This window comes from Nanorana parkeri, unplaced genomic scaffold, assembly GCF_000935625.1.
Source record: "Nanorana parkeri isolate BGI_ZX_2015 unplaced genomic scaffold, ASM93562v1 scaffold274, whole genome shotgun sequence".
NCBI classification, from domain to species: domain Eukaryota; kingdom Metazoa; phylum Chordata; class Amphibia; order Anura; family Dicroglossidae; genus Nanorana; species Nanorana parkeri.
In genome coordinates this window covers 33,522-47,028 of record NW_017306542.1, presented here as the reverse complement: position 1 = coordinate 47,028, position 13,507 = coordinate 33,522, and the positions used below count along the sequence as shown (strand labels likewise).

Sequence of the window (13,507 nt, the reverse complement as noted above, 5' to 3'; positions counted from 1 at the left end):
CTTTTGGGAAGTCCAAAAGCACTTCAAGTAAGGCGGGGGCAACACAGGAAACACTTGCTAATAGGCCCAAAGTAACAACAGAAAACTGGGTGCTTCCTGCAGCAAAAAAGAGCTGTCAGAAGGAACTTACACATGAAGCTGTCATCAGATGAGGCAAAAACACCCACCTGGTAGAACTTACAAATCTGGGAAACAGTTGCTTGATGCCAAAAAGTTCAAAAAGCGCTCACAGACCTAGTAGAGTGAGCCTCAATTGGAACAAGAAGCTGGGGCACCCTCCCGGGTAACCTCTAGCACCCTCCCGGGTAACCTCTAGCAGCAAAAAAGGAATCAGTCTTCCTAAAAGTACAGCCCAAACCATCAATACCAAACCATAACTTTCTTTCTGATGTACCGGAACCAGGCAAAGGGAGGGAAAAAAAAGGTCCTGGTTAAGGTGCAAGGCAGCAGCGCCCTTAGGAAAGAAGCAAATCCTGGGCCTCAACACAATATATGACCAGGTTCCCTGCACCCGCCATAAATAGCTTGATTCTTGGATCACCCTGTCCATACTGACTTATAGAAAGAAATCTGGTAATATTTAAACTGCATGCTCATTAATTACAACTATACCTGTAAATGTTACACAATTTGCTAAGTAACCAGGACTGTCATTTTTTATAACCTTTGTGAAATTTATTTTTCATACACTCACAAAAATTTCCCTTGTAATGCATTTTTGCAACCCAACCATCAACTATATTTTACTGTGTGCCATTCTGTGTTTATGGTATATACTTTCACTTAGGTATATTATTAACTTTCTAACCACATCAGATGGGAAAAAGTTCAACTATCTTCTGCTATCTTTTGCAGTTAAGTTAGCATTGGCATGATTTTTAAGGTGTGACAACAAGGTGCAGTACAACAAATACTGAATCAATTTAGAGCAAATTTATCACGTACAATTGAAAGATCAGTTATTAATACCACAGTGCCAGGAGCTGTATGCAGTTGGTATATATAAGTACGAGCTGTGAAATTTTTCTCATCGTTTCATGTATGAAAATTGACCCTATTACTGTCTAGTGTATTCCTTTAAGCATATCGTTTAACACAAATGAGTAAACGTTTATGTAATCTTTATCATCTCATCAGTTCATTAATTGGTAATTAAGTGGAAAAGGGGTGGGACAGAAAAGGAAACTCTGCACTATTCAAAGCAAAATGCATCCAGCAACTAGCTAAATGGAAGTAACAGTCATGGTGAGGTGGAATGGTCATGAGCCAAATAGAAGATGACACCTCTATACCCAGTGGTGTATTTAGGTTTGGGGCTGCCCTAGGCAAGACAAAACTCAGGCCCACCCCCCCCCCTATCCTGCAAAGCCCCCGAGACCCGGCTGAGCCCTTCACAGATCCTGCACAGCCCCCCTGAGACCCTGTAGTCCACCATAGGCCTTGCAGAGCTCACCCCAGATCCTGAAAAGCCGCCTTGGGACCCAGCAAAGCCCCCTACCGATCCTGCTGAGACCTTCTGTCAGCGATTGTATGATGAGGTCTGCTGCAGCCCTCATCAATCGATCCTGCACAATCCTTTCGGCCAGTGTTCACTGAAAGAGCGCTGGCCGAAAGGATCCGGGTGCCGGCACAGACTCAGCTACAGTTTGCATGCGACAGAGATCCAGACCGTGTAGCTGCTCCCGCAAGTCAGGTACGCGGTCCTTGACCGCGTACCTGACTTGTGAGCTGGCTGCCGGCCACAAAGTACCGGCTCACGGGCCAGTACATTCGCCGCCCTGCCGGAATCTGCCGCCTGAGGCAAACGCCTTGTTTGCCTCGCGGCAGATACACCCCTGTCTATACCTGTCTGTGATTTTGCCCTAGGCAACAAAAATGCTTTAGAAAAAAAAAGCACCAAGCCAACTAGAAAAATATTGATACAAAAAAAAGGATTAAAGAGAATCCACAATTAAACCAATCCACCCTGATTCATCAAGCTGTGCGGACAGTTAAGTTAAAGTGTGTTTAAGGTATGCTTAGTGGCTTCTATTATGTCATTTTAGCATGCTGTAATTGCAATTGCTGCTTCATGAAGCCATTCTGGTCATTCACAGCCATTCTACTTGGACCTATACTTAAAAAGAGTTTTTTATCTAGACAATACCAGGGCCTAGGTGAAGCTGGCTAGCATATCTTGAAGATTGGAATTTGACCCCTTTCTCCATATTCTAAGCTGTTTAGTAATGTGCACCTTCTCTAATTTCTGCTAACATGTGGGAAAAATTAAGCAATTAGCAATCAAGCAGATTAAGTGCAATGTTCCCCTTACATATTAAGTGCAGCTGTGCAGTGCAAGAAAGGCATTCTTCAGGCTCTGTTCACAAGGGATGATCTGGAATTCCTGCGGCAAGAATCTACAGATTACTGCTGCAGGAATGCCAGGTTTCCCGTTCAGATGCAGCCACTGTACCCAGTGAAGTAAATAACAGGTTGACAGCATCTGTCAGTATGTTACAAAATGGTACGATGAATCAGGGCACATTTGAACGGGACACCTGGGATTCCTGCAGAAGGAATCCCAGAACACCCAGTGTGAATTGGGCCTAAGTATGTCAGAGTCCACATTCCAGCTAGGAACAAGCCCATGCTGGTAGATGGCGTCATCTTAGGGAGCACAGGAGTGAATAGAGCATGAGTGGAGGTAGAGGACACAATAGAACAGCCATAGAGGTTGCTGTGGTGAGGGTGGGCTTAGTGATGCCCTCAAGAATGGATTAAGAATAATCCCATAAAAACCAACAACTGTGAAAGATGACATGTGAATCCATACCAGGTACTCCTCAAAGCTTAATTGTTGAGCTGTCAATTTAAAAAGGGAAATTCCACCTCTTTTAGAAAAAAAATGTGCATTACTTTTTTTGCATTGGAACCAGTAAAGCACTGCAACCACGATCAGTGGATCACGGGTACAATGCTCTGGCTCCTGTAGACTCTTCCTTTTGTCTATGTCCGTACCTTGGTATGGTGTTGGATAGTATTGTTACATTTCCATCAGATTTTTAGCTCATGCAGATTTTTTACTACTTTTTTGATCAAATAACAAATTTTGTAATCTAAAAGCCCTTTACAGATAAGGAATGAAATAAGGAAAAAAAAAAGCATCAAACATCCTATGGGAAACAGTATGCAAACTGAGAGCAGCACATGTCCTGTCACTAGTGTAGACAGTAACAGACTTGTACAAGTTACCAGCAGTTCATTGTGTGATTCTGCATTACACTTCTGTGATTTTAGCTACCTGCACTCTTCAGGTTGCAGAATTAATTGTATCCTGTTACTGTCCAAGTGTAAAACCGAACATGGTGTCAAAGTCCCTGTGACACTTACTTTGGAAGTAGGCTACCCACAGCAATACCTGCGGGGAGAGGTTGTGTGGAAAATGGCCAAAAAAAAAGAAGTGCTGACCCTTTTACAGAAACAAAATTCAACATATCATGGGTCCAATTTCTTATAGTCACTGCTACAATATGACATTAATTTAAGGTCTCTATTTGCAGATATAAATAACCATGAATATAAATGTATTTTAAAGTGTTATTACTATGTACGTGTAATCTTATCTTTCTATCTATGTTTCTGTTCATTGCTGGGGATGTGGTAATGTAATTACTTGAATGCCAAAGTATATTCTGTTAGTTCCAGATGATATGCTAATTAAAAGACAATAGGCTGGGACAGTGGCGGAACTACTGCCAGTGCAGCACGAAGGGGTTAAGGATGTGATGGTTCAGTGGTTAGAGGTGGTATAGGCTTCCCTGAAGAGATGAGTCTTTGGGGGATCACCTAAAGCAGGGATGGCCAAACAACAAATCCCATGAAGCATCTCTCTCTGGGAGTCATGTCTGTGAGAATCTTGCAAAGCCTCATGGGATTCGTAGTTCCACCACAGCTGGAGAGCCACAGTTTGGCCATCCCTGACCTAAAGGCAGTCAGAGTGGGAGATAGATGGACAGGTATGAACAGGTTGGGGTAAAGAGTTCCAGAGTATGGGAGAGACTCTTAGAGAAGTCCTGGAGGCAAGCATGGGAGGAGTTGACGAGGGAGCTGGAGGTCTTTGGAAGAGTGGAGGGGATGGTAAGGGTAATACTTTGAGACAAGGTTTGAGATACAGTATATCCGGGGGCAGAGTTGTGGATAGCTTTATAAAAGGTGCCCATACACTTTACAACCCTCGCAAGACTTGGTCTTGAGAGGGTTGTAAAGTACTTAAAAAACAAACAAACGACCATCTTGGACAGGCAGATCGTACTTGCGATCATCGCAAGCCCGCCCCCCTGAGGGGAGGGCTTCCGATGACTGCAATGCTGAAGTGCAGTGTGCGCTTGCGCACACCGGCCCGTTCGGCAGTCATCTCTCGATCATGTTAAAAACCAGCCGAAAAATCGTATGATTCTCGGCTGGTTTTCCAACATGCTCGAAATACAAAAGTCGTGTGACCGTACATTAGAAACGGTCGCACGCCTTCCATACACTGCACGATCGTACGATTGTGGGATTTCCCGCGATTCTCGTACGAGAATCGTGCAGTGTATGGGCACCTTAAGTGGTTGTTAATATTTTGAATGTTATCCTTTGGGCGATTGGAAGAAGCGGAAAAAAGCTGGCGGCAGCAGCAAAGTATTGACAAAGTATGGAAGAGTGAAAGAGGTGCAAACAAAGCAAAGCCTGCCATTATGTGCAGGTATACTCTGCATATTATGGTGCTCCTGCAGCCTACCCCCAAAAAAGTTTAGTTCCACTTAAAAAAAAATATACGGTAGGGTGTTGTGGCATGCCAGAAATATATGCATTTAGATTCCTAAAGCTACTGAAAAGGTACTTTAAAAAATAACATCGAACCGGCGGACCATCCCTACTAGTAAACAGTCTGGAATTTTGACCCTCATACTCCAAGCTGCTTAGCAGTGTGCACCTTCTCAAACTCCTACTACTGCTGCCTTCAGTAATGGATCAATAATCCCATGAGCACCAACATGTAGAATTCATGCCTTAACTAATTTTAAAAAATTGTGACTAAATTGATGTTACTTACAGCCAAGTTACTTACAAAACCTTTAATATAGTTATATGCACTACAAGAGCTTAATATCTGGGTCTGAGGAGAGTAGCAGGCTCACCTCAAAATAAAACAGTACAGCCCTGTTTTCATTTTATTTAACTTTAAAACAAGCAGGCATTTTCTTGAAAAGCCCTGCCTGGGATGGACAGGAGAGACCAGGAGTCCTGGAACAACGCTGGGTTAAGTGATGGATATCTTGAGGATTATGAAAGTTGGTCCATTAATGATGATTATGGAAGTTGGTCCAACAAGCCATCAGCTAGGAAGGACCCAAGGTAAAATGGCAGCAGTAGCTCATATATAACAAACTCACTGTAAACAGTTTGCGCGCACACACACACACACACACACACACACACTTCCACCAGGGTGCTAGAATGAAAATCACTGATATCAATTCCTTTTTTAGTACATGGATTGTTTCCTACAATTTTTTTTAACCAAACCAGTAATACTTCATAACCTACGCATTTTATTCAGAAGATTGATAAAAAAAAAAAATTGCTTTTGTGTCAGATATTCTGTGAGAAAAAGTGTATGCAAACTGGGAGCAGTACATCAGTTACTAGTGTCGACACTTCGTGACAATGACTTGTACAAGTTATCACCAGTTCCTTGGCCGTGTTACTGACCCAATTACACAAACAGAATTAAAAAAACATATGCAATTCAATAATTTATTCAGCTTCTTACAGCTACTAAGCATCCATACATAACCACAGTAAAACAAACAGTTATGATGCCAAGCCTAATGCAACCAAAACAGATCTTTAAGGGGATAGTTATTTTAATTGAAAAGCTGTGTTTTGTTTTTTAATAGAAAATACAGTTATGGTTCAGTGAAGGCAATATTTTTCGGAAGAGAAATAAAGGGAGTTACTGTATAAATGCCATTTTTTTCTAAAACCAGTGAGGTGAGTCAAGAGCCCAGAAAAAGCATGGAGCCAGTGAAGTGCCATAACACCTCCTTTTGCAGGTAGGGGATTCACCTGGTGGGAAAGGATGGATAAGTGCCTCCAAAGAAGTCAGCAATACCAGGTTTTTGTCTTTTCCCATTGATAAAAAATCTACACTTTGATAATTGCTTTCCCAATGTTTTCTCCCTTGAGCATTCCCATGAAACCTGCTGGCATGTTCTCAAAGCCATTGGTCACGTGTTCATGATATTTCACTTTGCCCTGAAAAAAAATAAAAATAAAAAAGAAGAAGTTTTATTTGGTCATGAAATCATGGAGGAAAAATAAAAAATAAATGTTAAACTTTGGTCTGTTAAATATACCATTGGAAGCATTTTGTTACAAGTGTTCGATAAGTGCAAAAACCCTGTCAATAATGTAAAATTCAGATATTTCCTGTACATTTGTCCTGTATTATCTAAAGCAGTCCAATTAGTATTTACACTGCTTACTTTAGAATGATGTCTAAATTGGCCTTGTATGCATGTGTGATAGGGACCTTAGACTGTAAGCTCCTTGAGGGCAGGGGCTGATGTGAATGTGGAAACTTGTAAAGTTCTGCGTAAAAATTGTATATAAATACCAATAATAATAAAATAACGTAATTTAATATAGGATAGGGGGAAGGGTTTGAGTAGTTTAGCACAAGATAATGTAGCAGGGCTGACACAACTTTTGCTAGGAGTAGAGAAGATTCCTGACACTTGAAATCCTCCCATTCTGCCTTAAACGGCCTTAGTCATAGCTGGCTGCTAAAAAAAAGGCTCCCCTGGTAAAATAAAAGGACTTTTTTTGGAGCATTTAAGTGTTGGGAATATTCTCTGTTTATTAGGTTTAATGAAGTTTCTCAAGTTTATGGTTTACCCCTAGGGGAAAGGCTCATCAGTGCATGGTGTGTGACATGAATGGCACATACCAGGGGTGAGCCTTGTTTGGATTGCATTCAACTTTTTGCTAAACTTGACTCCTAAAATTTTTTAATAAAAAAGGTCCAGAAATGGCTTGCAGTGAGACTTTGCATTAAGCTGCTCAGCAACTTTAATTTGACAACAATGGTTTAAAATACAAAAATTGTTTGGATGAATGCCTTGTCCAGCTGGTTCTATGACTGTGAAGTGTAGTACTGGTCCTATATTGAATGCAAAGTAGCATTTTCGAGGATGGGCTTACCTCTAAAACCCACTGCAGAAGCTGCTTCTGCCCTTCCTCAAATCTGTTCTGCCAGCGAGTCACAATGAACCCTTCCATTCGGAGTTGTTTGAACAGGATATATGGTTGTATGTAAGGTCCTTGAATAAAGAGAAAAACAAACAAACAATATCTTATGCTGGTCACATACAGATGTCTTTTCAGACAACATGGAGTAATAAATGGCTTTCTAGGATTTGTACTTTACGTACGATACGCGTTTTTAAAAAACGCGTCTATACAGTGGCTAATTTTTAATACTTCTAATAAAAAAAGTGAAATTGTAGTTTGACTAGTTAAACTCTTACACCTGTATACCCTTTACGAACCACAACAATCTTTGCAAGAAGGAAGTCATTGTGGGACGGTGAATTTCCCCAGTGGTTTTTTTCCATACGAGGGAAACCAAGCGAGTCCAGAGCTGATTTTCAGGAAGATTTCTGGGTCCGCGTGATCCGGATTGGGGTTTTGTCCCTCACTGGGGACACCAGGGATGGATTGTCCAGTTGAGATAAAAGGGGAAGGCTGGAGCAAGATGGGTGCTCCGGCCCCTGGGACACAGAACGCCTTCTGAGAGCTGCAGTTTGGAAAAACAACTAAATAAAAGGTTGCTGGAAAATATTTTGTATTAGGAGGATGTCCAACATAAAAAAAATTTTAATTTAGATTATATGAACTGAACATGACAAAACCAAAATTGGGGGGGGAACCCCCACCCCCCCCCAAAAAGAAAAAAACCCACACCACGCAAGGGAAACAGAATTAATTAGGATTCAAACGTTAAAAAACACATTTGGAATTTTTTTTTACTGTATATTTTATGCATATAGTAGGGTGCACATCCCTGGTCCTCAACTGGATAAAGTAGATGTAAACCCTCACAGTTTTCTTAAGTACTGTATATAGAAAACTAAATGTGATGGTTTTTGCATTTCCATGCTGCTGATCTCCTGCACCCTCTTTAAGCCATGCCCACTTTGTCTATATGCTCTTACACCAGCATATACACCATTGCTGGTCGGCAGACTTCCAGATGGTGACAATGATGGAATTTTCCTCTATGTAACATCACCTATAGACTTCACCAGAAGCTCATGTACAGGGTGACAATGCAGGAGCATAACTAGGAGACCGGGATATAGCTTGGTTACCTCAAGTGCCTGAACAAGGAGCTTTATGGCAAGGTCACCAGGTTTTAATTTTAATGACAACGGCAGAATTAAACAGATTTAATTTTAAAAGTCATATTATATTAGCATATTAAGAGCAGCTGTCCCACAGCTGGCTTTATACGGAGTGATCATGTAATCACTAAATGTGCAGTTCCTGGTGTCTTCTCCTTGCAGAGGAGTGGTGACCGTCACACTGCTCCCTGCAGAATTTCCCCCTCCCTCTGGTTCTCCAGCGCTCACTGGAGGGACAGGCAGGGAAGTGACAGGCGCGGCTGGCTCTGGTTTGCGAGGCAAAGCCAGCTGTCACTTAAGCTGCATAAACACTAGTAGATTGTTCCCATTCAGCCTTTAGGCTGAACGAAGTTAAACAGCATTGATGAAGCAATCTCCCACTGCAGCAATTGTATTCTGAACGTTTCTCCCCCCCCCCCCCCCTACTATTGCAACTCCCTCCTCATTGGCCTACCTCTACACAGGCCCCTCCCCCCTTCAGTCTATCATGAATGCAGCTGCTAGACTCATCCACCTAACCAACCGCTCAGTGTCTGCAACCTCCCTCTGCCAATCCCTACACTGGCTTCCATCCCCCACCCCCCTCTGTCAACAGTCAAAATACCAGAACAGTGTCTGCATCTGACCAGAGGGCACTGTTTGGCTGCAATTTTTTACCAAGTTCCTTCGATTTGATTTTGCAATCAAAAGGATGTCAGGCAGGAGGTGACAGGCAGCACTACCCACCGAGTGAACTTGTTGACAGCTTAAGACAGCAAGGGTGGATCCCTGCTGACTGCAACCCACTATCTGATGACTTTGGGTCACAGGAGTACATTTAGTAAATGTTTTCCCTTTGACTCAGATAAGTAATGCCCCCCCCAAAAAAGAAGAATTGGCTTTACTTTTGTCATTATAGGAAATTGAAATAAAGGGTAAGCTAAACTGGTATTGACAGTAATAAACCACGTATGAGACAGGGACACAGAGGAACAGTTCAGACAGATCTGGCCTGAATTTTTTCAGCAAGTCAGTAAACAATTACAGTTTAAATACATGAGGGCTTTCTATAGCGAGTACATAGCCCAAGAACATACAAGAGACCCACTTGTCTGCGCTACAACCTAAACCTATATGTCAATGCCTACTTCAATAATCAGAGAAGCGCTGTGCTAATTCACGAATTGATGATTGAATTAGTGAAGGTTCATTCAACCGTTTTAAGTGAGGAGCTGTGATTAGAATACCCAGTATTCTATAAAGATCGAGCGCAGAAGATCTTGTGTAATAAAATTACGTCGATTCCTAACAGAGTGCACTCTAATAGGTACCCCAAAACAAAACAGGTAGCTCTTGTACATTTTAGTGTTCGGTCACCAGTGAGCCTTTTCACCCAGCAGTCAGCTTTCACTACTAAGTGAAAGAGTCTTGAGCACTGTTCAGCTCACATATGAAAAGGCCTGTGGACAGCTTTGGCTAATAAGGTGGTCTGGCTACCAGGCAAGATGTAGACTTATAAATGGAGGCGTTTCCCACCACTACAAAGCCTCCGGGCTCCAGGTCAAACTGTGGAACCCTCTGTATGGGTCTCCTAGATTTCTCATGCACATGTCCAAAATCCTGACAGCCAGTGCCTCACAATACTTAAAGCGTTAGTCTATACAAAGGGAGAATTTCAGGTGTATTGTGGGCTAGGACAACAACTGGCATCTTAGAACTCTTGGAGATTCCAGTGACAAGATTCTGTCAGTTCTGCCCATGTTGGGTCTTCCCACTCCTACAGCAGCATACTTTGTAATATAAAAGATACATTTTAAATATTCATCCAGCCAGACAGGAACCCCCTCATAGTGCCTGCAGCACATGAAGCTCTGGCGTCCAAGAAACTGTAGTTTAAGCCCTCGTTCACACCTGAACGTTTTGTAGCGCGTTCTACGCTCGACGAACGCTCTACAAAACGCTCAAGAATATAAATCCCATTGTATTCAATGGTCTCGTTCCCACCTTGGCGTATTTCTGCCCGTCCCTAACGCGCTACAAAACGGCCCACGCCTGAAGAGGTACATGTACTACTTTGGGCCGTTTTGTTGCGTGTTTCCATTGTGATACAGCCAAGTAGCCGACGGTCGCGCAACTTTTTTACAGCGAATAGAGGTAAAAAACGCGCGACAGACGCGCATATGCAATACGCCTAGGTGTGAACGAGACCTAACTCTCCAGTCCCTAGCAAATGCCAACAAGTGTGAGTCTGGAATGAAGTATGTCCACATCCTTGTAATGTATCCAACCTATGGGGATTTTTTTTTTTTTTTGTCATTGTAAGCAAAGTTACACTTAATATGATTTATAGAATATATGTGTCTGTAGTCCAGGCAATGTTTTAAAAACAGGCCCCGTCATCTACTCTAAAATATGTAAATCACAGTTTTATAAAAAGTAAACTTAAAGGGCGGCAGCACATGACTGCTGTTGTTGAGGTTTTAACAAGAAAATACAAGATTCCTGTTATTAAACACATTTTTTGTGCCAAAATAGAATATTCCATGCAAAATAAGTCCTGTGCAAAATTTGCTTAGAAATACCATTTGTGCACAGTTTTAATATTTTGTAAGAAAACCGTCACCTACCTGAAGGAGGCACTGCATCATTGTACATGGAGATGGCTCCACACACAGCAATTCTTCCAAAATCTTTCATTTGTTGCAAGGCAGCATCTGCAAACTTTCCTCCAACCTACAGCAGAAGACATGATGGATCAGCCTTTACAGGAGGGCAGGAGACACCGGTGTAATAGAACCCAAATGTCTCCCTAAAGACAACCTGTCACCTCTTAATGCGGTCACATAGGGGTTTGTGACTTGGTGATAACAAAAAAGTGAAGAAAAAAAAAAACCCCCACAACCTTGCCACCCCCGCCATCTGATTCTAATGAACATGTGCAGCAAGGCATTTATGTGTACATAAACAGGTAGGGGCTTCTAACAAAAAATAAATAAATAACCGTGCGCTGTACTGCGATCGGCACCTCAGCACTGTGCCTGGCTGGGAACACACACCAACGCAGCCTAAATGGCAGACTGTGGTATGGACATGAACTGAGGGACGGTTCTGTTTGGACAGCGATTCGGGCCTCAACAAAATACCATTCACTGGACCTCCTATAATTTTAACTCACTACCCCTGGTGTAAAATTAACAAACTAGTGCCTTTTTCTTGCTTTGTCCACTAATACAAATCAGTATGTAAAATTTCGTAAAGGAGGAAACCCTCACCCAGACTGCTGCAGGTGGCACACACACCAAGTACACAAACATTATGAGCATGGGGTGGAACCAAACTCAGACAATCCTCATATCGTGGAGTAATTCTCTCCAGGCACACAAGCTCATCAGGGGTAATCAGATGTAGAGGGGTGAAGTATTTATACATAAAGTTTGTGGTGTGTATTAATAAAGCTTATTTATTGTACCCACACACTTTCCTTTTACCAACTCATATTGTATGTTGCATTTGCTTTATTTTATGCTCAATTTCCTCTTAAAACATCCTTAAGATTTTGTGGTTGTTGCAATGCAGCAAAACAATACATGTGATAAGGAAGAAAGACAGTTCTCCAGTCAAGGTATCACCTTAGGTATTTGAACTTGTTGGATTCCCCCATTTTAAATCAATCAACAGCTGCCCTCTTCTGGTCATTTAGATAATTAAACTCCATATCAGTGGTTCTCAGCCTGTGTAACCTCAGGACCCACATTTGTCCTTGGTCATTAAGTCACGACCCAAGTCGCACCGCACAGGAATGCACAGCATTGTGGTAATGCGTGTTCCGGTGCGGATGAGCGAATTGTGGGTGGGAGGTGCATTTGGGGTGCCATTCAAATGAATGGCAACGCAACACACCTCCCACACGAGAATGCACGGTAGGTGCGATTTTGCATGGTGCAGTGCATTAATCGCACAGGACTGTGCGATTAACACACTGTGCTAGTGTGAATGGGCCCACCCAGTGTTCCCACCTTACAAGAACTGGAATGGATACTCAGCCTGGGGTCCAGAGCAGGCTAATGTGCTATGCTCCCATCCATATGTGCATTGCTCGTACAGCTCCCTTGCGTGCCTTGTTTTGTGTTCTGGGAGCCAGAATGCGATGTCACTCCGGCCCATGAACCTCTGTAGGTCACGTGAGCGAGCAATAACAATGCACGTAAGGATGGAGCTTCGTCGCCATAGTCCCATCCCATCCCAAGCGGACACTCGGCATGGGGCAGCATATTTTCAATGGCTGCTCGGTGCCAAAACTGACAGTGCTGCAGTAGGGGTGAGGATGAGGAGCCGCTCGCCTAGAAAAGTGGAAGGCATGAGGTGACGCACTATACATGGGGTCGCGACCCACTTTTGGGTCACGACCCACCAGTTGAGAACCAAAGCTCTATATGAAGCATCAGGGGCCATGCTGATAAAACTATGCAAGACTCAATGCAAACTGAAACCGATCATTTTAGTAATGTTGGCATCTGATGCTTCAAATTAAGTAACAGTTTGTAATAAAATGACCAGCAGATGGCTAGAATAAAGTAAATTACCATTTTTAAACCCAATTTCCTTGCAACATTTCTGTGCCCATTGTACATAAACGTACTTACAAATGCTTTGCCAAGAGAAGTAATGCAACCCTTCAGTAACCCAGAGCAAAAACCATACCGATTTTATATTTCATAGGTTGGATTGATAAAGGATTGTTATTCTCAAAGTAACAATCGTAGCCCTCTGGAGATGCGGTCTTCAATGCTTCATCCAGTGAGCTCACAGTCTTGTAGTCGAAAGCTTCATCAAAACCAATTTCCTTTAAATATGCAACTTTTTCAACTGAGCCAGCAGATCCGACTACTTTACAGCCCTTATAAAAACACAAAAATAAGAATTTAGTCTCATTGTATGATTTTCATTCCATTGATCTCTGCAATGTGCTTCGATTTGGAACTGTGTATTTGGGCATTTTATATCTCGTGTTAGAGCACTGTTAACCACTAGGAATGTAATTCAGGCTCATGGGGACATCTCCTACTAGCTCAGTGTCAATCATTTTTATCCTGACAAGT

The 13,507-nt window shown here is 42.4% G+C and overlaps 1 protein-coding gene across 2 annotated transcripts in view; it reads right to left on the bottom strand.

The window, feature by feature from the left end:
- The window catches only part of LOC108787627 (prostaglandin reductase 1-like), an 89,929-nt gene that overhangs the window by 55,983 nt on the left and 20,439 nt on the right, over window positions 1–13,507 (bottom strand). The window contains exons 7-10 of one of the 2 annotated variants that reach the window (XM_018557225.1): window positions 13,150–13,305; window positions 11,036–11,141; window positions 7,228–7,346; window positions 6,121–6,279 (exon numbers count right to left, since the gene is read on the bottom strand). In XM_018557225.1, coding sequence (XP_018412727.1) covers window positions 6,169–6,279; window positions 7,228–7,346; window positions 11,036–11,141; window positions 13,150–13,305 — 492 coding nt within the window. In that variant the 3' untranslated portion in view covers window positions 6,121–6,168. Of the gene's footprint in view, window positions 1–6,120; window positions 6,280–7,227; window positions 7,347–11,035; window positions 11,142–13,149; window positions 13,306–13,507 lie in introns of those variants that run through there. The other variant, XM_018557224.1, reaches the window with a different exon arrangement.